Source organism: Miniopterus schreibersii (assembly GCF_964146895.1).
Source record: "Miniopterus schreibersii genome assembly, chromosome: 21".
Classification (NCBI taxonomy): Eukaryota; Metazoa; Chordata; class Mammalia; order Chiroptera; family Miniopteridae; genus Miniopterus; species Miniopterus schreibersii.
In genome coordinates, this window is record NC_138123.1 from 14,136,945 (window position 1) to 14,163,983 (window position 27,039).

General features: G+C 50.6%; 1 protein-coding gene across 1 annotated transcript in view; it reads left to right on the forward strand.

Annotated features, from left to right (window-relative positions):
* Positions 1-2,241: 2,241 nt before the first annotated feature.
* Positions 2,242-27,039, forward strand: part of SLC35F3 (solute carrier family 35 member F3) — a gene marked incomplete at both ends in the record, with an annotated part of 246,796 nt that continues 221,998 nt past the window's right edge. Inside the window, 2 exons of the mRNA XM_081124074.1 lie at positions 2,242-2,302; positions 2,657-2,886. Coding sequence (XP_080980200.1) covers positions 2,250-2,302; positions 2,657-2,886 — 283 coding nt within the window. The remainder of the gene's footprint in view (positions 2,303-2,656; positions 2,887-27,039) is intronic.

Here is a 27,039-nt window from a genome sequence, read left to right on the forward strand (position 1 = left end):
TTCATTCATCTACTGACAGAGAGAGAGAGAGAACACCTTGTCCCTCAGGCTCTCCCAAAAGACAGGTTAAGTATATTAATTTTTATTTATACACTTAGATATTACTTATTACCTTTTTAACAAGGTATTTACCTTATTACCTTTGTTGCTTTTATGATCAAAACAGCCGTAACATAATGGTACATCCAGTAAAAATATTTTAGAAGAATATTGTGACACTAGAAAGCTGCATAATAGGCTATTTTTAGAGAAATTTTAAGTTCACAGCAAAATTGAAGGGGAAGTACCTCCCACGCCCACATACACAGACGGCCTCCCTGCCAGCATCAACACCCGGCATCAGTGGTATGTTTCCGACAGTCAGGGAGCCACCACTGACACATCATTGTCAACCAAAGTCCATCATTTACATTAGGGTTTACTCTTGGGGTCGTACAATCTACGGACTTTGACCAGTGTATGTGCCAAGTATCCAGCACTATAGTACCATACAGAAGTGTCACTGCCGTAAACATCTCCTGTGCTCACGTATTTATCCTACCCTCCCTAACACTCACCGGCCCTTGTTGATATAAACCAAATAACTAGTTGAAATTTTTATTTGGATTACACTGAATCTATACATCTAAGTTGGAAAGAACTGATATCTTAACAATATTGTCTTCCTACCAGAGAACATGGAAGATCTCTCCATTTATTTAATTGTTTTCTTAGTTCTTTCATCAGGGCTTTGTAATTTTCCTCATATGGACCTTGCCCATATATTTACACCTAAATATTTCGTTTGTGTGCTGATGTAGATGGTATAATGTTTTAAATTCCAAATTCCAATTGTTCATTGCTGGTATATAGGAAATTGATTGACTTTCGCACATTAACCTGCAAACTTGCTGTAATCAGTGTTTGTTCCTGGTCAGTTTTAGTCGATGGAGGTTTTCTACATAGATGATGATGTCATCTGTGAGCAAAGAAAGTTGTACCTCTTCCTTCCCAATAGACACCCTCTTAATTTCCTTTTCTTATCTAATTGCAGTGGCTAGTACTTGCAGCAGGATATTGAAAAGGAGTGGAGAGAAGAGACACCCCCGCCTTGCTCCTGATCTTAACAAGGAAGCTCCTAGTTTCTTCCCATTATGATGTCAGAGTTTTGCAGATGTCCACTATTAATTTAAGAAAGTGTCTATCCCTAGTTTGCTAAAACAATATAATTTTAATATTAAAAAAGTACAAAAAGTAGTGTGTGCAATTTGATTCTAATTTTGCGAAAAAATGTGCTTTCCATAGGAAAAAGGTGTGGAAGAAAATACACATAATTCCAAGCAGTCATTTTTGGCTGGATAATTGGTATTTTTTTTTCTTTACATATTTCTGTATTTCCTAAACTGTTTCTTCTATTTTTTTTAAGACAGAAAAATAACATTATGAAAAATGATTAGGTGTTCTGGAGAGATGGCTTCTGGAGAGAAAAAGAAAAGATTAAAGGCTCACAAGTGGAAATCTAAGAAGAGCCGTCTGCTTTAGTGCCTGAGTCACCAACACGAGCAAGCTCTGCGCGGGCCGGCCTGACCCGGGTTCCCAGCGCTGCGTGTCTCAGCTTTGCCTGCAAAGTGCCACTTACTTGACATTCTGAGCTTGGTTTTCACGGAGATGAAACCAGGTTTCTGCCCTTCCGAGCAGTTTTGCTTATTAGTTTTAGAATGAGGAGAGAGACGGGGAGATTGAACTGAACTGAGCTGCTGAGCCGGGAGCACAGGGCCGCCCGGCCGTGGCCGCGGGGAGGGGAGGGGAGCGCGCCGCGCCCAGGTCGCGGGCGGAGCGAGGGCGCCCGGCGCACGCCCGGCGAGGGCAGGAGCAGCAGCGCCCCCCCCCGGCCCGCGCGCCTCGGGCTGGCGCAGACCGCCGGCTCGGATGCCTCGAGAGCGCACAGGGCTCCCGGCGCTCTCCCGGCTCCGAGGCCCCCGCGCCCGCCGAGTGCTGGGGCGGCGGTGAAGGCGGGGGGCACGGCCCTGCCGCCGCCCGGCTGCAGCGGCCCCGCGACCGGCCGGAGCCGGGCTGAGCCGCGCCCGCGCCGCGCGCCGCGGAGGGAGGCGCTGGGGAGGCGGCGCGGGCGCGCACGGGCGGCGCGGGGCGGCGCGGACCCTCGGCGGGCTGCGCGCCCTCCTCGCCCGGGTCCGCGGCTGCCGGCAGCGCGGGCCGCCGGGCCCTCCGCCTCAAGTCTGGGCGCTCCCGGCTGCACCCTGCGGCTGCCTATGGGGATCCGAGAGTTTCCCGGCGGCGCGCCCCGGGGCAAAGGCATCGCCATGTGAGTAGCGCCTGGAGCGGGTGCGCGGGCGGGCGGTCCTGTGCCGCCGGGACGCGGGGCGGTCTGCGCTCGGGAAGGGGCGGCTCGCGGCGGGGCTGCTCGGGAAGTTCGGGGCGCCCGGCCCTGGCCGCTGGCCCCAGCCTGCTTGCCCCGAGGCGCCTGGGGCCGGACTCCGGAGACGGGACCCGACGCCCGGGCTGCCGCGGGAGCTGGGGGCGGGGGTCGGGGGCGGCGAAGCGCGGGCTCTGCGGTGCCACCTGCCCCTGGAGGCCAGGCCGCGCCCTTGCTCTGCCTCAGGTCGCGCCTCACCGCAATCCCCCCTCCATCTCTCCCGGCCCCCCTGCGTGGCCTCAGTGGCATGAGGAGGTCACCGGACGTCAGCCCTCGGAGACTGTCGGACATCAGCCCCCAGCTCCGGCAGCTCAAGTACTTGGTGGTGGACGAGGCGATCAAGGAGGACCTGAAGTGGTCGCGCTCGGTGGAGGACCTCACCAGCGGGCCCGCGGGGCTCACGTCCATCGAGGAGCGGATCCTGCGCATCACTGGCTACTATGGCTACCAGCCCTGGGCGGCGAGCTACAAAAGTAAGACCCCTCGCCGCATTCCCCCTCCCGCGTGCGCCTCGCCTGCGGAGGTCCGCGAAGTCCCCGGGGCGCACGCAGCCGCGCGTCCGGCCGTCCCGGGCTGCCCTGACCGCAGGCACAGACCCAGGTTAGCAACTTTTAGGAAGGGGCCTGGAGACGGAGCTCTCCCTGACCTTTGGGAATTTCTGATCCGTTCTCTTACACCCTCCACTCTCCCCCTCCCCCCTCCCGTCTGCCGTCATCTCCTTGCTAATCAGGTACCACACTCTGCGAGACTTTGGAAACAGTGTATCCTGCACTGTGAGGCCTCCCTGCGGAGCTGAAAGTGTTGCTCGCCTCGCCGGAGTCCAGGCTCGGCTAGAGACTGCAGACTTGGCTGGCCTGGATTTTAAAACTCTTCTCTGGATCCTCTAGGCCCTGATGGTGGAGGGCAATTCTGGGGCCTTCATTTTAGCTCATTTTGCCCCACGGCTTTTTCTGTCCTCCGTACTGTAGAGCTTCCTTTGGATCATTCTAGATTTGGTGGAGAGAAGTGGTTGGTGCCGGGTGCAGCAGCTGAAACTTCCCTTCGCCATGCGCCCCAGCTGAGGGCTGTGACAATGATGTGTCACTTACACAGGCATTACCTGTGCGGTCAGGACTCACCCGGGGATGTTTCTTTCTCTGGCTTTGGAAGGGAGAAGCCGACTATAACAAACTCCAGATACCCGTGACTGTAAACCATAATCAGGGGGCCCATCACCATGGTTTGTTTACTGAACAAAGAAGCTGCCAATGACCACTTCAGTCAGTGTGAGAAATGAGTAGCACTTTGTTCCATTTGTAATAAAGACTAACAACATAATGATTTTGAGATATGTTTTTACCCTTTGTTCCCTGAAATTGGAACATACTTTATTAGTCCTTAGGGGGGAAAAGAAATCCAGCTTTTGTAAATTAATCATATTCAGCTCTAAAAATATGTCTACCTTTAGTTTTTTTGCCTCTAAAACCCTTGATTTCAAGCCAAAGGTCAGTGGTATGCTAGCAGTTAGCTGGTTACTTTTTAGTTATTTGCAGGAAGAAACATAGGATTTCAGTGTTTTCTTTTCATGCCCTTACTTGTTTCTAAAGGACTGTGGTGATTGCATTTAACTCTGTATCAATCTTTAAAAGGTTATGTGTCTCCTCCAGTCTCCTGCCTCTGCTGCTAGAACTGTAGCTGATCGGTTGGTTCTGGATTATAGACGGAAGACAAAGGGCCACGTTCCCTTTCCAACCGAAAAGCGCTGGGTGTAGAATGAGATTGGAAGCCCATCGGAAACCATTCGTCTTGTAGATAAGGGCAGGATACTCAGATTATATTCCTGCTTTTAAAATTTCTATCAGGAATTTTGTTTCTTCTGTTCTCTGCTTTCTGACTAACTGAAGATAGTGGTATAAATTACAGCCTTCATGGACTCGTCTGTTTAGCCCTAAAGTCAGACTAAGGTTTATCCTTGTAGTTCCATTTGTGACCGGCCCCTTGTGCTTTGTAGACCTTTTCACCGAGGTTGTGGCTTTGGGAGGTTACAGCAATGATGACTGTGTCTGGTACAAGCATATTTTACCACTAAGGGGAAAGGCCATATGGAAACAAGTCCCTGCACTACCAGCGGTGTTCATTCAATAATAATAACCCTCTCCGGGGCTCCACTGGAGCAGATATTGGCAGACACGTCCAGTGACCATGGCGATGTGAGTAAAATCAGCTCACTCCACCTCTCTGTTCCTGTGAAGATTCTTCTTTATTCCAGGTATCTCCTTTTTACTGAAATGCTTTAGGTGACAACTGACATTTTGATGACTTAATTGGATTTTAAGTTTAAATTTAGAGAAGCTGATGTTTTATTAATACAGCCAGAGACATTTTAGAGCAGTGCTTTGGCAGTTTTGCCATGTTACCCAAGTAGAAAAAAAGTAGCGAAGAGGCTGGTCTGTATGGTGGGGTCAGTTAGTCATTTCGTTTGTTGGTTAAAAATCACACTCCACAAATCGGGGGAGAGGATGATTATAAAATAATTGGTATTCTCGTGGTCTCTAGAGCAAGTTATAGGAGGCACCAAGCAAGCTTCATCGTGGACATGATGTCACCTTGTAGGCATCTTTAAAAGCGGCTTGTCTGTCCCCACTGAGGGAGTTGCCAGTGAGTGTCCAGGCTGAGAGGCATGAGTGAGTTGCTCTGGCCGCGGCAGCGATTGCTGGAATGACCGGGTGTCCTTGCTCACCTTTCAGCGTTTAGACTGTGCTTGGGCAGTAGAGATAGAGGAGGTGACTGCTAACAGCGCAGAAACGGTCTTCGCTCTGTTCTCAACCCAGCCGGCGAGATGAACAAGTCGCACTCTCGACAGGGACTTTTTGTAAGGAATTGTTTTCCAAATCCTGAAAGGTCCTGGGTCTGAGAGGGATGGTTCATGCGGAACATTCTACTGAGAATTAAACTGTAAACAGGCAGGTTGGGAGGGCCGAGTCCCTCTTCTCAGGGGCTGATGTCCTCCGAGCACCACATTCTGAGTTTCTGAAACAAACCTTGGCCCGTGTTCTGGGCAGCCCCTCGGATCCCCCGCCGTGCGTGGGTCGGAGCCCAGGCAGCACACGTGGGCCACGGTATTCGCGCCGTAGATGTTTGCAAGGTGTTTGCTGACTGACTGAATGGTTGCCTCCAGGACCGAGAACCTTCAGTGCGCCTCTGCGGATTCATGCTGGCTTTCTGCGGGTTTCAAAGTGCTTCATGCCTTCCTTTCCTGCCATCGTATGTGTCATCCTTGACCTTCTGAGCCCTGGACTGGACCAGAATTCTTGATGACAAGCTTTGGTTGAACCCAGGGTTTCTCGACCTCAGCACCATTGACACTTTGTGCAGAATAATTTTTTATCCTGTGTGTGTAGGGGGGCTGCCCTGTGCATTGTAGCGTGTTTAGTATCATCCCTGGCATCTAGCACCCGCCTTCCTGTGACAACCAAAAATGTTTGCAGACTACGCGCAGTGTCCCCCGGGAGTGTGCCCCTGCCTGAGGATCCCTCCTTAGCCTAACCCAGGTCTGTGCTCCCAGTGCACCCTCTCTGTTGCCACCAGGGCCACCCTGGCCTGGCTGTCCCGCCTTCTGAGTGCCTGACCCTCTCTCTTCCTTCTTCCTGGGCCACTTCTTAGGTTTCCATGACCCTCCGGGTTAGAACCAACAGCTCTCTGACAGAGCCTGTGTGTCTGCTCCACACCCACTCACCACAGATTGATCCCTGGTAGGAAGTGCTCCAGAAATCAGCACCATTTGGATGCGTTCTCTTAATGACTCCCTTTCCCCTCCCACCTTGTAGCGCAGTGGAAGAGAGAGGACTGGCTGGAATATCCGCTGCTTCCCTGGCTGTCTCGTTTCTCTGGCGTAGACATGTGCTGGGAGGAGATGGCTGTGGGGAGGACAGGGGACAGAGACTGAGGCGAGCCTCCGGGTCCTGGGCGGCCAGGCTGATGTGTGGGGCCTGGCGATTTCGGCACAGGGGTGATGGGAGGCCTTGGAGCGTGTCTTGGAGATCCCACGGGAAGCCTCTTAGCAGGAGGAAGGAGCACCTATAACTATAGCTCCTTTATTTTCACTGATCACTTAGCAGACTTTCTGGGAGCATTTGCTGTGTGCCGGGATCCAGAGATGGGAGACGGGTGACGAGGTCTCCCGACAGGTGGGCTTTGTCTGGAACCAGGTCAGCAGACAGCTGCATCCAGGAGATAGATGCGTCGCTTGCAGGTAGCAGAGATGTTTTACTTTGCAGAAGGTTTCCCTAAAGGGGTTTTTCAAATAGTGAGCTCACAAACATTTTTCTAGCAAAGAAACCTTTTAGCAATAGCTTTTGGGAGGTCATGTTTATTGCTTAAGATGAGGTCTCGCTCTCTTTAGCATTATTAATACAATGTGGTTGTTGGTATGTTCAGATAGAAATGACCTTTAAAAACTGCTAGTGGGTTAAGTTGTAAGTCATTTGTAGAGTGGAGGGTGGGCTGGTCTCAAATGACCACCCCATCCCTAGCTGCGTGGTCACTCCCGCCTGCCACTGGAGACTTCAGCCTTGGTTGGGAGCATGGGGGTTACTGAGCCCTGAACAACTCCCTGATATCTCAGGATTCAGGATCCCCCAGGTTTAAATTTTAGGAAGGGTTTATATAAAGGAGGTGGGGAGAGTTTGCAGAGAAAGACGACCTTCCTGCTCCCTGTGCCCTCTCCCACTGCGCTGAGTGGAGGTTGCTGGACGTCATTACCGGTGATGACTGCAGCGGTGGCTCTTAGCGTAATTGAATTCATGGTAAGCAACTTCTGTTTGACTCTCCCCAAATTGTAAAGGTCAGGTCAGCAATTAAAAAGTGACCCACTTGTGAGAGATTTATTACTTGGTTGTAAACGTTTATTCTGGAATGGAACTTGGCACATGAAATACTAGATTGAAGAGATTTTGAATGAAAAAGTTGGAGGGGGTGGGGTGAAGTGGGGGGAGCATAGACCATAATGGTTTCTCTTTTCTCAGAGAGTAAATTTTATTCCTGAATATGAATTTATGCTAACGACTTAGTAATAGTTTTCTGAGATTTTAAAGAATTAAGATGCCGAACAGTTATTTTTAAGGGGACTCGGGCTCCCCAGTGCACTCAGGTGACACACAGGTGTTAACAAACCCCTCGCGCCTGGTTGTGAAGGGCAGGTGGTCCCGCTCCCCCCTCCAGGAAGCACAGTCTTCCCATATTTAAAAGCGGCCCCGGCAAGGAGATGCCTCAGTGTTTGCAGGAGCCCATCCTGGGTCTCTTCACAAAGCACCTCCTCTGAAGCCTGCTGCTGTGAGCCTTGTCCTTTCCTTAAGCTGCTGCAGGTTAGTTGCACTAAAAATTAACCCAGCCCTGGCCGCGTGGCTCACTGGGTTGGAGCATCGTTCCAGCACCAAAAGGCTGTGGGTTAGATTCCCATTCAGGGCAGCTGATCGATGTTTCTCTCTCACAAAGATGTTCCTGTCTCACATAGATGTTTCTCTCTCTCTCTCTCTCAAATCAATAAAAACATACCCTGGGGTGATGATTAAAGAAGATTAATCTACATGTGTATGAGTCATTGAACTCCAGTATTTTCCTGAGTGTCGATAGGGATGCTCACTGGAATTTCAGCCCTGACTGAAGGAGGGGCAGCCTCAGTCCCTTTAATGTGCCAGGAGAAGCAGAGGAAATGGACCCTCAGGGAGCTGCGTTCACATCCCAGCTTTGTCCCTTTGCAGAAATATCGCCAAGACACTGGCCTCTGTGAACCTGATTTCTTATCTATAAAGTGGGGGTGATGTAGGCACTTTGTGGGAATGTCATGAGGCTTACATGAAAGGAAGTGTGTATAGTCTCTAGCCTTTTGCCTGGCATCTCTAAATGTGCCTTTATTTTCATTTATTCATTTAGCAAACTTTCCGAGCCAGAATCCAGAGATCAGCGATGGGAGACACGGTCTTTGCCTTCAAATCTCAGACTGGAGGGAGAGAAGGTGGCATTTGAAGTGGTCATACGGTGGGGGGAGGGTTAGCTTGGGTTGTTTCCAGAGCCCTTTCTCGGGGAGTGAATTCAGCTCAGCGGCTGGAGGAGTAATGAGCCCCAGGCAGTGTGTGTGTTTGGGGGGGGGGGGGGCTCACACTCCAGGCAGAGGAACAGGATGTGCACAGCGATGCCACACGATTCCTCAAAGGTGACCCAGCTTGACTGGAGCACGGTGGCCTGGCTGGCACAGGTGAGGCTGTGAGCAGAAATGGACTCTGGTACGTTTTGCTCTAGCCCCTTGATGTGCTGTCAGGGGTGCGCTGGTGCATGTCACCTTGCTCATCCAGGGCCCAGGGCAGGTGTCGCTGCTTCCAGGGAGCCTCCCTGACCTCAGCGGTAGGTCTGGGAGGTGTCCTTGTCGGGCCCCCACGGTGCTGCCACTTTTCACACCTATTGTCACGGCCAGTGAAGCGTGTGGCTGACACTCACAGCCAGCTCTGCAAGGGCAGGGCTCACACTGTCTGCAGCCGCAGTTTGCCTCTCGGCACCTGGAGCATGGAGATTCCATCCCCAGTTAGAGAGATCTCTGGCACCTGCGTCAATAGACATTTCTTAAATGTGTTAGTAAAAGTCTATTTACACACACACACATGCACACACACACACGGCGCTAAGCATCCACATTTCCGCGGGGTCTTCCAGGGTTACCCTCTGTAGGGCACTTGGGGTCTCCTTCCTCAGTCAGGAGGTGGGACTCCTGCTGCTCACTCGGCTGGTCTCCGCCTGAGCCCAGCTGAGAGCACCGACCAGCAGTCTCACCCCCTCTCAGAGCTCACGTTAGCCGGTCTCCTAGCAGGTGTTTTGTCTTGTTTTGATGACCCCTCTTTAAAGTGAACACCCAGGGAAGAAGAGAAAGTGGATCAGTGGGAACTGAGGATGAATCCTGCAGACAGGAGCGGAGTGTTGGCGGGAGGGGGCAGAAGTGAAGTAAACAGAGACCGTGTCTTTATGAGACGTTTGGAGCCCACACCTTTGGGAAGGTCTTCCCAGCTCACGACCCCCTGTTAACTGCCCTGCGCCACATGCTCAGGGTGGCCCCCCGACCCACACCTACCCAGTTTTCCCTCGTCAAATTTGAGGTCATGGTCTAGTCTGGGGGTGGTGTGTGAGTGGAGGAGATGCTGTGAGGTAGCGATTCTGGCTTCTGTGTGGATGGGGAGGCAGAGAGAGCTGGTCTGGATAGCAGAAGACAAGAGAGTAACGCCACCAGAGAGGGCCGTGGCGTGTCGAGGGCTCCGCGCTGGTCCTGTCTCCCCCCTGGGTCAGAGTCTTGCCCCAGGGCCTCTGTGGCAGCACCCCAGCCGCGCTTCCTACCGAGCAGGGCTGGGGTCTTCCTCTGCTCGACTGCAGACTCCTGTGGGAGTGAGATTCCTGAGCCCCATGGAGTGAGATTCCTGAGCCCCATGGAGTGAGATTCCTGAGCCCACTTCTCCTGAGACCCATGTAGGACAAGACGATACATATATCCAAGAATTTCCCATTGCAAATAAGAAATTGCTTCCCATTGCTGGGATGAAGGTGACCTGGGAGCCTCATCGCTGGGGAGCTTCAGGAAGAGCAGACACCCAGGAACCGGCTGGATGAAGTGTCTACTCATCTGGTCAGGATGAGGGAGACTTGTGGTGTGTTTTTTAACATGATGCCTTTTGTATCAATTCAGTGGTGAGTGTACGCTGATCAGTAGAGTAGTAGACCAGTTGTGTTCCCTGACTTCACTGATCAGTAGAGCAAGAGACCAGCTGTGTTTCCTGGTCTCATTGCAGAGCCTAGAAGGGTCTGTATGGTTAGGAACGTGGTCAGTTGTTTTGGTTAATGAGGGTGACAAGCCCTTGAACAGTTGTCTAGGACGCGGGCACACGTCTTTGTCTCATGCACTTGAGGTAGCCTTGAGGTGTGATGCATTGGAGACTGCAGGAGAGAAGTGGCCCCTCTCGGGCAATTTATGTGCAGGAGGCTCGAGGTCGTGGGCCCTGAGACTCTGGGTCAGCTGCCCGCTTTGGCCCACGTCTTCTGCGACGATCAGGTTTCCCCTGGCCAGTCGGCTGCGGCTCATCTGCGGTCCTCGACTAGGTGAGACTCTCAGGAGAGTCCTTTTGTCCCTCCTTCACCATCCACGTGGTAACGACATAGAGATAAAGAGCTGGGTGTGTCCCCAAAGGGTTATTCGAGAGGGTGGCGGGAAAGGTGTTTCTTAATGAGTGCCGACTTTGCTTCCTGGGTTTGGCTTCACGAGTGGAGCTTGCTTGTTCCCTGTGACCGCGCACTCGGATGTTCTCTTTAGGAAAGGGGTGGGCTTGGCCTGGCAGGCGCGGCCCGCGCTTGGGTGGCAGCCTGCGCGCCAGAGGTCCCGGGGTCCGCTCCGGCAAGGGCACATCTATGTTTCTCCCTCGCCCCTCCCTCCCTGCCTCCCTGCCTCCCTGCCTCCCTGCCTCCCTGCCTCCCTGCCTCCCTCCCTCCCTGCCTCCCTGCCTCCCTGCCTCCCTGCCTCCCTCCCTCCCTGCCTCCCTGCCTCCCTCCCTCCCTGCCTCCCTCCCTCCCTGCCTCCCTGCCTCCCTCCCTCCCTGCCTCCCTCCCTCCCTGCCTCCCTGCCTCCCTCCCTCCCTGCCTTCCTGCCTCCCTCCCTCCCTGCCTCCCTCCCTCCCTGCCTCCCTGCCTCCCTGCCTCCCTGCCTCCCTGCCTCCCTCCCTCTCTGAAAGAGCAGTGGAAAAAGGATCCTCCAGTGAGGATGAAGGGAAAGGGGAAGGGAATTAGGGTTGTAGCGTGAAGCAGCCGGGCTCCCTGCAGCGTTCCCGTGCCGTGCACGTGGGGGAGTTTAGTGAGCACTTTTCGCAGGAGTGCACTGTGCTGGCGTGGGACGCCCAGGAAGGACCTGAGGTCCCCTCCTCTATACATTTTTTAAATATATTTTTATTGATTTCAGAGAGGAAGGGAGACAGAGAGAGAGAGATAGAAACGTCAGTGATGAGGGAGAGTCATTGATCGGCTGCCTCCTGCTCGCCCCCTGCTGGGGATGGAGCCTGAAACCCGGGCATGTGCCCTGACTGGGAAGCGAACCGTGATCTCCTGGATCCTAGGTCGATGCTCAGTCCTGAGCCACGCTGTCTGGGCCCCTCCATACATTTTTAAAAAACAAATTGGCCAATGAGACAGTGTGAAGACCATTTAAAGGTCATAACCCAGAACAACAGATTTCTAGAGTTTATCTAAACTCTTAACTTTAAATCAGCATTTTGTTTTATTAAATATTCAACGTAAAAATCTTTTGTAGATTTATCTGATTTTATGCAGTGGGTGTATTTTCAAAGTTACAAGTAAATAAAATGTATATAATTAGAATTTATTCTAAAAACACTGGGAAAACTGGATCCTGGTGTATGTGTAATTGTGGTGGTTCTACCTGTAAGCCACATTATACCTTGTGATTCTCTCGGAATTTATCCAGGGGTTTTACTGTGGTGGCTGGATGGTCTCGGAGAAAGGAACACTTTCAAACTAGACCCCACCCCCACCATACTCCCTCTTGAGAAGCCCGTGGGCCAGGAAGGGGCTTCAGAAAATCACTGCATGAAATTTCAAGCACTGCTCATGAAAGTGTTCATTTGTAAATGGTAGAAACAGATCAAACAGTGGAAAGTGCTGGGAATAAATATTCATCCATCATCCCCCACCCATCCCCCATACCCCCATCCATCCATCCATCCATCCAGAAAATCATTCACTGCTTCTAAGGAGCAGAAAATGTATTCACTTCTAAGATAAACATATACTAAGTATGTAGTATAGTTACTGTTTCCTGGAAAATTACTTAGTGGGGAGACAAGGCAGACACGTGTCGTTCCATAAGGTCCCAGGCTTCCCTTGTCTGGACCATCTCAGATGTTCTACATGTATCTTATTGGTGCTCCCCTAGCTAAATGTCTTGGGGTGCCTTGGATCAGCCTTACCCTAAACTCTATTGTGTGCATCATTGTGAAATGATTTATTGTTGGGCACCGCCAACAGCTAGTTAGCAACAGGACGGGGCATTGAGCCCCTGGGAACTTCTCTTTCCCTTCCTTTAAAAACCTGAGCTCTGCTGCTTTAATCAGAATTCAGATTTGTTCCTTTGTTGTATTTTAGCCATTAAACGTTTTTCTCTCTCTCAAAAAATCATGCAACAACAATTTTTTACCAGACTGGTGAGATTAAGCTATGAACCCAGAATGTGTCTTCCCACGTGTTTTCCGCTGCAGGCCTTCTGTTTCTTCCCAGCTCTAAGGACAGCGAGCCTGAGACCTGAGCTGTTTTTCTTCCTCTAACGAGGGGCCTGGCAGACAGAGCGGCCGACTTCAGAGGAGTGGGGATTTGCTCCCAGCTCTACCTGTTCCTCCCGCAGGGCTACACATTCTGTTTGTGCATTTTCTCCAGTTCCTTCAGGAGACAATTCCCATGTCTGTAGAAATTCTCTTTTAAAGCTATCCTCTTGGCGGTTCAGCTTAGAGCTACAGCACTCTCCAATTCATATAGATGTGAAGAGAGCGGCGTTTCTAAGGGGCATCTCTAATTTTGTGTATTAATACAACTCAAAACATCCTGATTCGTGTGTCTGTCATGTTCCATAATGTTGAGAACTGGAAGGTCTGTGGTTCTGTTCTGCAGTTTCTTCCCCATGTGTGGGCGAGCCTGGGACTCAGACCTGGATGAGCTGCACTCCAGGATGAGGTTGGGTGGTGGGAGGACTCTGCCTTGTCCAGTCCTCTCTTCCTCTCTTGCTTTCTCCTTCCTTGACCCCCAGCTGTTCTTCATGCAGATCCCATGGAAGGCTCAACACCAAGAGAAGGCTGTGCATTGTTGAAACTGATGGTCCCTAATGGTCCTAGAATGAGCCAGAGTCACTGGAATCAATACCCAGGGTCCTGGATTTCTCTACTGTTTTCTGGTTGATGTGGCTCCTTTGGAGGAGGGAGGTGACTTAAGCAGCCAGGGTCCCATGGCCACCTTGTGCCTGATCATAGGCCAGGAGGTGATGATAATTTTCTAGAGACTTCGCTCTCTCATTCCACTTCCTCAGAACTGCCCTGGGATGGCTTCATTTTCATGTAGAGGTGTCTTTGTTGCTGTGGGGAAAACATAGTATAAAGAAAAAACACTATAATTTTCCTTTGCATCATACACAGTCCTCTCTCTATAGTACTGTATGTCACTTCTCAAATGTCTGGTCACCAGTACGTGGTAGTTTTTCCACACCAAACAATTCTATGACACCAGCTGGGTGTCCTACAATTTAACTCGATTCTGACACTGTCTACCTGAAGATAGATAGCATCAGATCCCACAGGTTAAGGGCTCAGTCCTACAAGACTGCATCCCCCGAACTTCAGACACCAGTTGAAAGTCCAGGTTGTTACCATTCTTCTGACCAACCTGCTATAAATTAGAGGTTCCCCAGCCTTCTTGGGTTCTGTTGCTAGAGTGGCTCACATAACCCAGGAAAACAGTTTACTTACTAGATTATCAGTTTATCATAAAGGATATAACTTAAGAACAGCCCTGTGGAAAGATGCAGGGCCAGGTCTGCGGAAAGTGGCATTGAGCTTCCCTGCCCTCTCTAGGTGCACCAGCCTCCCAGCACCTCCACGTGTCTGCCATCCCTGAAGCTCTCTGAACCTCTCCTTTGCGTTTTTATGGAGGTTCTATTACATGGGCACAATTGATTGAATCATTGGTTATTGGTGACTGATTCGATCTCCAGTCTTTCTCAGCTTGCCGGAGGGGGGAAGTGGGAGTGAAAGTCCCAACCCTCTAATTACAGTTGGTTCCCCTGGCAACCAGCCCCCTCCTTAGAGGCTTTCTGAAAGCCAGGGCGTTGGTATAAACTCAGGTATGGTTGATAGGGGTTTATTATGAGTAACAAAAGACATTCATTTCAACTTCCTTGCTCTTATCAAGAAATTTCACGGGTTTTAGGAGCTCTGTGCCAGAAATACAGATGAAAACAAAATATATATATATATATATATATATATTAACTTTTTAATCAAATTTATTTCTTACTGTAAATTACAATATCACACATAGGCATCAAAGCCATTTTGGAGACAACTGGAGAAATTCAAATGCAGTATATTACATTATTTCATGGAATATTGTTTTTCTTGGGCTTAATATTAGCGCTTGTCTGTAGGAGAATGTCCTTATGGTCCAGCAGCCCAGACTGGCTAAGACACTGGGGCAGCGTCTGCCTTGGTTCCCTCCCCACCCCCGGCCCCATCAGTGCTCCTCCAGCATGCTCATCGTCTGGATGTGCCCTTGGCGTAGACTGTGGTGATGGTTTCATGGGTACACGCTTAGCTCCAGACTCAGCACTTTGTCTGCATTTAACATGTGCAGCTATTGATATATTAATCATACCTCAGTAAATTGGATTTTCATTTAAATAAAAAGATACAGTGCTCTTTGCCACGTGAGACATGTCTCAGCCTCCAGGATTCTTTTGATGAGGGAAACCTATTTTTCAGAGATTTAGATTTCTTGTCCATTTCTCTAAATGGTTTACCTTCCTATTTTGTAAAGGAAAACCAGGCTTGAACTTGAGCACTATTTGCCTCAGCTGAGAGTGGACGAGTAGCATTGCATCTTAGTCCACAAAGAGGCTATTTTCAGAGGATTCATCAGCCTGTGGTGCAGGCATCTTTCAGGTGCTGAGTCTCTGGAATGCTCGAATCTCATCTCCTGTTATATATAATTTTTTTTTTTTTCAATCCTCACCTGAGGATATTTTTTTCCATTGCTTTTCAGAGTGGAAGGGGGAGAGAGAGAGAAACATCACTGTGAGAGAGACATATCAATGGTTGCTTCCCGCATGTGCCCCAACCAGGGCCGGGGATCGAGTCTGAAACCGAGGTACATGCCCTTGGCTGGAATCAAAACTGGACCCTCCAGTCCACAGGCCGACGCTCTAACCAGGGAGCCAAACCGGCCAAGGCTCTCCTGTTATATTTTACATCCCCCCTGACCGATTCTCACTTATGCTGGAGCACCATCTTTCCTCCAGGCTTCCAGGGATTAGGGCAAGGCCATAGAGGGAGGGGTGCCCCTGTCATTTGGGGGGAAATTGCTCTGTCAACTGCTACCTGGAGAAGGGTAGACGGGTGGCAAGAGACAAGGAATCACGGGCCCCCAGGTGTCCTTCCTCAGCCCTGCGCGTGGGCCTCAGACTGTTAGGAATCGCCGCTTGCCTTCAGCACTCAGAACGCTTGGCAGGATTCTCCTCGTGGGGTCCCTGGGAAGGCATTATTGTCACTTTTGTGGACAGAGAAAAAAGACATCAAGTAATGAAGAGACCACATGGGGACAGTGTTGTTTTTGCCTCAAGGTGAACGCTTGAGATTGGAGGCCATGTTGTAAGTTATGGGGGTTCTCATAAGTTATGGGGGGTCAAACGGGAAGATCTGCCCCTTAGTAATAAGCACGGGAGACCCTCTCGGAGCCTGCCGAGGACGGGGGAAGCAGTGCTGAGGTGAGAGCAGCGGGGACAGTTGGTCTGTTTCAGAGTCAAGCACGGTCAAGGTCAGAGGCGTGCTGAGCGGGGCCGGAGCGGGTGTGAACCGCAGTTTTCGTGAGAAGCAGCCTGCGCGGGAGGAGAGATCGCAGCAGCTCCCTCCATAGAGCTGCCAGGAGCATTTGTCCCCGGGGGTGTTAGCAGGCCCTGCTGTCGGATAAACATCAGGAGTGGGATTTCAGGGTCAGTGCTGGGTGGACGGACTTCGGTGGGGTCTGCAGTGACCCGCTTCTGATATTCGGCCCTTGCGTTGCCCCTCTTGTTGAGTGTGGCTGGGGCCTGGAACTTGCTTCCAGCCGTGGCATAGGGCAGGTGATGGGACGCGATCCTGTCCTGAGATTATGCCGATACCTGACATTCCACCTTGCCAGCAAACTCTCTCCATCTCCTCCCTCCCCTGCCAGCCTTGGTGAGACGACTGGTAATGTTGGGAGGCCCACGGGGCAAAGCACTGCAGGTGGCCTTTGATAGGTGAGCATGGCCTCGGGCGAATCCCAGCAAAAACCTGAAGCGCTCAGGCCTCCAACCACGAGGAAGGCTGCCCACCAATCACACAAGTGACAAGCAAGCCCTTCCCTTGTTGGGCCCCGAGATGGGAACCAGCCCCGGCCTTGATTTCAGCTCCGTGTTGGGGGGAGTGGAGAGCAGGCCGATGCTGCGGCCCACCACGAGGCTGAGGAAACGATGGGGCGTCAGGCTACCTGAATTCTGGTTCTGGTTCTGTCACTTACTGGGCATCACTGACCCCTGCCCTTATTCAGCCTGGCCATCCCTTTTATGTTACGTGAAGGGATTTGGCAAGATCACGTCCTGAATCCCCACCAGCACATTTTAATGTCTAAGATTTACCTACAGCGTCGGAGAATATCATCTGTTCTGTAAATGAGAGTTTGGAGGTTAAAAAAAATGTGGAAGCTAAACAAACCTGAGTCTTACCCAGAAAACTGGCCCAGCCGAATCCCTGCTTCAGCCTGTAGTAGACGAAGCCCAGGACCCGACTCCCTGGTCCTGAGTCACCGCAGAGGGAAGAGCCTGGATGCCAGAGCCCCCTTTGCTCCAGCACTCTTTGTCTCTATTTCTGCTGGTACGTTGACCAAAAATATATTGGCTAAATCTTTGATTAAGCACGTTGGCCACTAAGGCTTGGTAGATTTAGTGGTCACATTTCAAAGCTTTGGCTCTAAGAGACATAACAGTTTAGGTTTCCGGTGCAAATCCTTAAAATGAAGGTTTCTGTGGGACTCCTGGGGCCCCACCTTCAGGGAGCAGAGGGGGTGGCCGGGTGACCTAACGCTGGCCTCGCGGGGCTGTTGCTGTGAGACGCTTACAGGGCTTTGAATACATTTTTGGGGAAAGTTGCACCTGTGTCGCAGCCACCTGAAGGCGCAGGTGAGCGGCTCTGTGGAGATGGTGCTGACAGAATAGACCCGCGGGGAGCTGTCCCTGGAGGTGGGAGGTGACAGTGGAGAAAGGCTGGAAGGTGCTGAGAGGACCAGTGCTGGGAGTGGCCCCTGGGAAGGACTGGAAAGGGAAGCCCGGCAGCCCCATCACACACAGGGCTTTGTTCCACCCTTGCAGGTGCTAATGAGCAGAGTGCCGGGCTGGGAAGGACTCGGGGTGCTTGGGCTCATCCCCCTCTGCTCTTGCGGCACGAGCTTCCTTTGATGTCTCAGGGAAACGCTAGTTCAGGTAGGTCTTTTGATTTTCTTTCTCACTGCAAACAGGCAGCATAATTTCCCACCTGGCAAGCTGTGGACGGTAGGAGGCTGGGCGAGGGCTGTGAATGGGCCATTCATAGAAGCTGTGTATGTTTCTGGGGTTCTCAGAGCCCCGTGTTGCTGTGAGCTTTGGAGTTCGGCGTGAAGGCTTTATTCCGTCGGGAGCACTGCTGTGTAAGTCGCTTACTATTCTGCACGTGCTGCTGAGAAGGACGGGAGGATGGCAGATGTGCCCAGGCTGTGAAATGGATGCACATTCATCCCTCAGATTAAAAGTGGGCTCTGTCCATGTGCACCCCCGAGTAAGGCCCTAGGGAAAAGTGCAGGCCCCCGATCACTCTCCAGTCCCTCATTTCCTGAGACATTTTTATTTTTGCTGCTTGTGTTTCTGTTACATTTGCTACTGTATCTTTTTATGCAGTTCAGTTCTTCATTATTAAAAGGAATCTTTACAAATCCACTTACGCAGTGCCAATAATTCCCTGATAATCGCTAGTCCTCTCAATGGGTTATACTGTTGAGTTGTATAAACCCATATGTATTTAACTTGCTTTAAAAACTCCCATTTTGCAGGGAATAGTTTAAGGAGCCATTTTCAGAATACATTCTCGTTAGAATAAAATATCCATAATGGGATGTGTGTTGTAAGTGTACAGCTGGTTGAATTTTTACAAAGTGAATATACTCGTGTGTCTCACATCCAGATCAGGAAACAGAGTATTTCGGGCATGCAGCCTGTTTATTTTTGACCTATATAGGACCTCTCCCTACATAATTTTAAAATGATCAAAAAAGCCATAAGTTCTCACTCTCATGCAAAGGTTGCTTCCTCCAGAGATCGAGATGTTCTGATGAAACTCCGGCTGTGCCCTGTCCTCCACAGGAAAGCTGCGTCCAGCACCGGGGCTTTGTTGCAGTGATCAGGTGTCCTTCAGATGTCCTGACATGGGCGTCATGTGAAACATGGGGTCTCATGCTTCTTGGAAGCTTTAGCTTTACTTTCTAGTTAAAGATCTCTTTGAAAAAACTGCCTTCCAGGCAGATTCCTGTGCTGAAGTCCATCTATTCACACGTCTTTCCACCTGTCAGGAGATGCCTTCACACTCAAATCAGTTATTTTAATGTTCTGGTCTGGCAGGACCGGTGTCTGGTTCTATTGACTGCTTTATTTCTTGACAGAGTGGTTTTCCCCTGCTTTTTGTGTATCTCATGACACTGGATTGGGTACCAGATATTGTTTGCACAGGGTCAGAAGAGACTGGGCTGTGTGTTATCGGTGCTCAGAAATGGGTGCACATCATCTGTGTCAGGCCGTTCGCGTGGGGGGCTGAGTCCGCCTAGCTGGGTTGGGGGGTGTCATTTAGCTCCCCCCCAGCAGCACTGGATCTTTGCTTGTGTCCTGGGGAAGAGGGTTCCCTACTTCACCCCTGAGTGAGCGGGCGTTGCTGCTACTCCTACCCCAGAAGCAGTAGGTTTCTTTCCTTGGCCCTGGGGTAAGTGTGTTTGCTGCCCTGCGATGTGAGAGTTCTGCTTTACGGGAGAGAAGGATTGGGAAAGTGGACGGGGCTTCATGCCATTTTCACAGCCCCTCATCACCTCCCCCAAGTCTAGGCGGCCCTGACTGCCCCACCCCGAGGGAGCTGCTTGGTGGAGGCTCCGGGGAAAGAGCTTGCGGGTGGCTGCAGACGCCCCCGTGCCTGCGACGCCAGCTCACCCACGCTGGTCCACTGGTCTGCACTCTGCCTCTACGAACTCATTGAAAGCCCAGCTGGTTTCTTCCTGCCCCTGGTAGGAAGCCTCTTCTTTCTTCCTTGCTCTGTGTAAGGTGACGCAGGTGGCGGGTTTCAGCTCCACTCTGGGCCCGTGTCACTCTGGAATTCAGTTTACCTGGTTGCCTCTCGACCTCTGCTCTGTGATGGGCTCAGTAAATACCATAATTTCGTAGATTATCTGTCTCTTTCTTGATGTTTGGGTAGAGTACTGTTCTCTTGAGTCTATCTATATCCTAAAGAGAAGTAGAACTTGGTCCTAAATTTTAAAGTGATATTAGCTGTGTGTTTGTTTTGGTGTGGTAAATATTATCAACTCACCAGGAGGTGAGAGGTGGTATCACTACATGCTGAAATCTTCCCTCCTTGCTTGCGGGGGCCTCTCCGGGGTCCCAGGTATCTTCCTAAAAAGATACCTGTTTTAGGAAATGTTATTGCTCCTCTGATCATTGTGAAAGGGGAGCAGACAAAGTGTCATCTCCAGCTCAGTTCGAAGGAGTGAGCACTTACTCGTTAAGTTTTGTAAGTTACTGTCCTGTCTGTGTCACAGTGCCTTTGCTACATGTCTGATACCCAAGCCTGTCATTGTAAAAACCCACATCTCAGAACAGAGGTGGGTGGGGAGCATGCAGGGCGTACTTTCCTGAGTCCCATCGGTGCCAGCGTCTCCTTGCTGACTGGCGTTTTATGAAAACAGTACCTGCCGCTTAGTGTTTAGTAATCTCGACCTCTACTCCCTTTTAGCCCTTGAGTCCAGCAGTTCACGCGCTTGGCACCAAATGCCTTCCCCACGTCAACATGAGGCACTCCCCACGTTTCATAGAAAGGGCTAGAATGAAGAACCCCGCCTGGATGGTGGGGGCAGGGGAAGCCTCGCAGTGAGTGAGAAGGGCGCTTAGGAGGACACAGCCTCGCAGAGGGAGACGCAGAGCGTGTAGAAAGCGACGTCTCTGATGAGCCTTCAGCCAGGGTGCAGATGCGCCTGAATGCAGACCACATAGATGACGGGGGTCGACGAGGGTCCCCAGTCTGTTAAAAAGTCAGGATGTGGGTACCTTTTTGATTTCAAAGATAAACAAAGAAACGAACAAAAAACATAAGAAGAATCGCCCGGGACTCTCTGTCCAGCTCTCTGTCCCTCGAGGAGCAGTCAGGACAACCCAGCCCACCTGATTAGCTCTCTGCTGGTGCTGCCCAGTATTATGAAAACTAAGACTTTCCCTCTGAACTGGAAGGCATCATTTGTTTATGTTAGCGCTGAACTTCCCTGTCTGATGTTTTGTTTTTGTTTTTTTGTTTTTAAATATATCTTTTATTGATTGCAGAGAGAGGAAGGAAGAGGGAGAGAGAGAGAGAAACATCAATGATGAGAGTCATTGATCGGCTGCCTCCTGCAGGCCTCTGACTGGAGACCGAGCCCGCAACCCGGGCTGTGCCCTGACCAGGAATCAAACCATGATCTCCTGGATCCTAGGTCGATGTTCAGCTGCTGAGCCATGTCCAGCCAGGCCCCTTCCTGATGTTTTGAAGAGCACCTTTGAGATTCTCCCGTGTAGGCAGAGGAGAGCATTTGAAGTGTTTGGAAAAGGGAAGTGATGGGATCAGATTTTCATTCTGAAAACTCCACTTGAAACAGAATGGAGCCTGGACTGAAGGACTTCCCAGTTTGGAAGCTAAATGCTACACTTCAGGCAGAATAAATAAAGGCCACAGCAAAGGCGAGGTCAGTGGGGATGCAGGGTGGGCTAGAAGTGAGGCCAACCGGGTGGAAGTGAGGCCAACCGGGTGGAAGTGACGACCCAGAGACTGACAGGGTGTGGCAAGTGCAGGGGAGGGGCGAGGACACCACATTGCCCACATCTCTGAGGCAGGTGAGGGGTAGTCCTCAGGGTGTGACACCCATAATTAGTTGGAGGTGGTTTTCAGAATTCAGGAGAGTTTGGGTTGATTGTAGTTATCAGGCCCCAGGTGACAGCAGACAAGCGAAGCCTGCACCAGTTCCATTGCTTATTGATTACTTGGGATTCTTGGTGACAGGAAACAGATACAGGATCTTTTAATCAGATGCACAAAGGAAACTTCTGGAAGGGCACTGAAGATTCGTATAAACTGTGGGAGACCGAGTGGCCAGGCCTGGGAATTGCACATGTTGCCGGGGCTCCCGGGTCCTAGACGCAGAGACCCCGGCCAAGTTCGTAGCTGAGAAGAGGGCCTGCAACCCAGCAACCTGACCTCCACTGGGCCCTTCTGTTTTTGTTTCAGTTGCTCAAGATTTACAGGCATCATTTTGGCTGAATCTGGGTCACGTGATCTCCCTCTGGCGGCAGCAGAAAGGAGGGTGTTGAGTCCTGTGACCCTGGCTTAGGTGTCTGGAAGCTGAACTGGGAGCCTGCTCAGGACACTGCCTTCTGTCGGGATTACACACAGTGGGACTCCCCCCAGATGGAGTTGGGACACGAGAGGGGATGGATGCTGGGAAACAGCAACAGGCCATCAATCCTAAGGAAGGTCAGCGAAAACAAGGCTAAAAAAATGGATGGACGGACAGACGGACTGACCGTAGGACGTAAAGGAACTAGTGTAGGGAGGAGTGAAAAGGCAGTTGGAGAACGGATGAAAGACTGTAGGGTCACAGAGGCAGGGAAGGAAAGGGGGGGCAGGACTGGCCGCAGCTTCAACGCAGGGGAGCAGCCAAGGAAGGGGAGGCTCGGAGGCATCTGTTTGCTTTGTCAGCAGGTGGTTGGGTGTCCCCACAGCCAGCCTCCCTTGTCCACTGTAGAGCTTGCTTGGGGTGGTGAGTACGTCTCTCCAATCTTTGTTACCTGCTTCCATTTCTTTTTTCTTTTCTTTTTTAAATATATTTTTATTGATTTCAGAGAGAGGAAGGGTGAGGGAGAGAGAGATACAAACATCAATGATGAGAGAGTCATTGATCGGCTGCCTGCTGCACGCTCCCTACTGAGAATTGAGCCCGCAACCTGGGCATGTGCCCTGACCAGGAATCGAACCCCGATCGCCTGGATCCTAGGTCCCTGCGCAGCTGCTGAGCCACGCCCGGCCAGGCCTTCCATTTCTCTCAAGTTGCTACGACCTCAAAGTGGTAGCTAGTGCTTCGGGCATCGGGCTACATAATTAGGCACTGCTTCCTGCCTGATTGGCTCAGACGCCGTGTAAAGAAGTACTGCTGGGAACTTCGGGGAACCCTGCTGCAGAGAGAGGTGCGGTCTCGGGGTGTTAGCACTGTCTCCTTCACGGCATAATGCAGAGTGTGTCATGGGGAGCGGAGGAGAGCCGGTGCCACAGCTGAGAGATGTCTGTACCTCAACCACAGCTATTTGCTGGGCTCCTGCTTCTGACACTTGCAGGGAAACCACTTACAGAGATCAGCATGAATCCTGATTCATTCTAGAAGAATGGTTCACTTAAGCTGTCTTGTGACTAAACATTTCTTTAAGCAGAGCAGAGCATGGTAAACTCAGGGAGGAAGAGGGACTGAGAAGCTATGGAAACCATCAAAAGCCCAGAGTTCAAAGGCCACAGTGGCCCTGGTTTCCATATTTTAAAATACTGTTTAAATTGTTAAAGTATTATATTAAATGTAAGCAAAGCATACAAGCGGTAACCCAAAATAATTACCCCCTCCCAATTTTCTGAAGCTACTCCCACAAGGTGACCACTGTTTATATTTTTAATTTTGATGCCGAGCTAATTTTGTCACAGGCATCCACACTCGGACACATTCACCCGGATGTGATTTGCTAGAATGGGACCATGATTTGCAAACCACTGACCTGTGGTTTGCTTTCTGATGCACATACATGTAGCACCGCGGATGTATTTCAAGGCCAGTACTTGTCAGTCATGCAGTGACACAACTCATAGGACCTTTTGTCTGGAAAACAAATCCACCTTGCGTCGAGACTTTGTTACTGGAATAAGTGACCAGACTTAAAATCTCGTAGCACAAACTGCAGTTTGTCAACACTGAACTCACTTCCATGTAACTGGGCTTGAAGGAGACACAGAGAAAAGCCAAGAGTTGCAGAGACACACAGAGAACAGGAAGGAAACACGATTTACGAGGCTCGGGTGACCCTGCTTGCCCTCTGCTCCCTCTGCGCCTGCCTCAGTAGGACTCATCCCCGAGCGTGCACGGAGCGTGTGCTGTGCCACACTGAGCGTGGTCCTGCCACTCGAGGGTTCCTAAGCATGACCCAACTCCTTCGTTTGCTACTCATCTGAGAAAACAGCAATCAGATGCAATTTTGACCAAGCCAATCAAGCTGTATCTTCCCTGTTTGCATTCTGTCATCATTTATTTAAGGCTCTCCCTGTGGAGGGACCGTTAAGTTTTTCCAGTTTTTTACTGTTATTAAAATTTCAGCAACCATCCTTGTACACCTACCTTGTTTATTTGTCTAGTTTCCTGTGAGACAGATGCTTAGAAATGCAATTACCGGGTCAAAGGAATGCACTGCTCTCTCCAACAGGTGGCTGTAGCTCAGGTGCCACCCCATGAGTGCACCTTCCTGCCTTTTTGAAACTGTGGTATTTCCACCCCTGGGGATCCGTGGATATTTCAGTCACATGTCACAACTCATAGGACCTTTGTCTGGAAAACAAGTCCATCTTGCATCGGGACTTTGTTACTGGAATAAGTGACCAGACTTAAAATCTCATAGCTAAATGTGCCGGGAAGAAGTAAAAGACATACACTTATCTTGTATATTTGTCAGTTTTCTGGGAGACAGATACTTAGAAATGCAGGGTCATCACCAGAGTCAAGGTGCTAGACAGATCCGTGACCCCCAACGTGTCCCTGTGCCTCTGTTTGTTTTCCAGTAAGGACACGACATGAATCCACTCTCTTAGCCAATTTGAAGTGCATGACACTGGATTGTTAACCGTGGGCACCACGCACGTTGTCCGGCAGCTTTCTAGGACTGACTTGTCTTGTGTAACTGAGACTGTACCCACTGAACAGCAGCTCCCCGTTTCTCTCGCCTCAGTTTCTGGAAACCACCATTGTGCTCTCTGCTCTGAGTCTCACTATTTTAGGTCCCTCGTGTAAGTGGAATCATGCAGCGTTTGCCATTCAGTGACTGGTTATCTCACTTGGCATAGTGTCCTCCAGGTCCATCCATGTGGTCACAGATGGCAGGATTTCCTGTTACAATTGCCACAGCGTGGGAACCACCCGAATGTCCACGGGTGGGTGAGCGGAGGCTAGATTTTGTTTTAGAAAATAGCCACGCTCATTCTGAGTTAATTCTGGTGAACATGGGAGACCGTGAGGAAGCGCTCCACAGCATTCAAACCAAACCTGCCCACGAAGCAGGAAGACCCGGTTCCCCTTTGGCTCGTAAACCAATTCCCAGGGTGGTCGGCAGGTCTCCATGAGCGATGAGCACTCCAGAGGGAAGCTGGATATTGTCTGAGTGAAAAGTTCATCTTGTTCACAGGTATTTCCCCAATTTGAAAAGTAAGCTTCTACGTGGTTTGTTGATAGTCTCATTAAATTCTTATTTTGTCCTTTTAAGCTCAGCCAATACACAAATCATGTTTAGTTAATAGGATGAAAGTAGATTTGGCCAATATGTTTATATGTCATTTTCCAGTTACCATTTGTACTAGGTTTGCATCTTTCATTGTTTTGGTTGCATAGTATTATATCCCGGATATAAAAAAAAACAAAAGCGGGCGAGTGGTGCAACCCTGGTTCATCAGGATGTGGAAGCGTGGGTAGAGGACCAGCCATAAATGGTGCAGTTTAGGAAACCTCTTGAGTGTAACCGATGCAGAGGACTCCAGGGCAAGTACAGAGTAACCCCTGTGGGCTGGGTGTGTGTCTTTGTTCATGTAATGACTTTATATAAGCAGTGGAAGGAACAGGATTAAAAGCTGGACCTCGCCCAGTAGCTCTGCATTGGTTTATTGGGTCACTGACCCATTTGCCTCTGGGCACGAGTGTGTCCTAATGGAATTTTACAAACATTGATTTATATTCTCAGTTCAGGTTCAGTATTTTTATTTTTATTTTTCTTATTTTCCTTTGGGGTTTCCTCCATAGCCCCCTCCCTTTTTTTTTAGCTCCCTGAGTTGAACACTTCATCCATTTATTTCTCAACTCTATTCTGTTTTACAATACATATGAGTCTCTAAGTCCCAGTCTAAGTACATACCATGTTTTGCTATGGGATGCGCTCTTGGCATTCAGGTCTGAATATCTCCTGATTTCCATTGTGGTTTCCAGTTTCACTTTAGTTCCAGGTTCCAGGCTTCCATGTCTAGTGGGACGTGTGACCACTCGAGCTCGTACCCCAGAAGTGCAGGGGGTTCCTGTTCTCCAGGGTTGACTGTTCCGCATGGTCTGGTGCAGGCATCCAGGGTCTGTCCTTGGTCCGTTTCAAACAGGGTGCCTGAAGCCTCCTCCAGAGACGACAGGTACGTTTTCCCAGCGTGAGGGTTGCCTTTTGTTGCTAATAGCAGAGAAGAGATCTAAGCTGGGGAAGCATCTTCCGTGCCCTCCTCGTTGCAGAAACAGACCCAGACACTCAGAAAACCAGCTGCAAAGTCCATGCTAAGTTGTGCTGTTATGCTTGTGGAGGGAACACAGGGAACTACGGCAGAATCCTTGGTTAAGGGACACAGTTGGAACCTGCAGGGTATCTGTCGCGTACAATGGGAAGGACTGTTGCTATCGGTCGTGCGCCCTCGGGAGGTATTTTGCTTCCACTGGGATGAGAGCACCGATGTGCACAGTGTGAATGGTTCACCTGCACACACACGGGAGGGGTGGCAGCGGGGGGGGGGGGGGGGGTTGCTTTGTTCATAATGGAAAACCCACGTAGGGGGAAGACTTCCCTATCGGCCAGTGGTTAGGTTGTGAACTCCGACGCAGGAAAGGTGACTGTGGGTCAGTACCGATGGAGCAGCGGTGAACGTGCCAGCAGGAAGGGCACTGCCAGTAAACAGTGGCCTTCGCCCCTGGTGGCCAGGCTGCGCACGACCCTGCTCACAGCACAGTCCGCGGCGTGCCCGGAGCGTGATTCGGCACGGAGCGAGCAGGGAAATTACCAGTTCCTTCCCTTCCGTTCTAGGCCGCAAGTGCGCCTCTTCTCAGGGGTGTTTAAGAAGAAATTGGCAGCGAGCACAAAACTCTCCTTCCGCAGTGACGTCTCTGGCTATGGAAGGGACGATTCTTTGCCTTTTGAGATAACCCACTGTTTTTTCCCGGCGTTGTTGGGATACGATTAGCATATGATGTGTAAGTTGAAGGTGTGCGGCATCATGATGTGAACTCATGTATGCTGGGAAGTGGCCACCACAGGAACGACAGGACAGCCGCCACCTCACGTAATTGCAGTTGTTTTCTGTTGGGAGAATGTTTAAGATCCAGTCTCTCAGCAGCTTTCAGGTATATACTACAGTGTTGTAAACACTGGCCACACGCCGAATATTCAATGCCTAGAACTTACTCATCTTGTAAGTGGAAGTCTGTGCCCCTGACTGACATCTCCCCATTTCCCCCACTGTCCTCCTCTGTTTTCCTGTGAG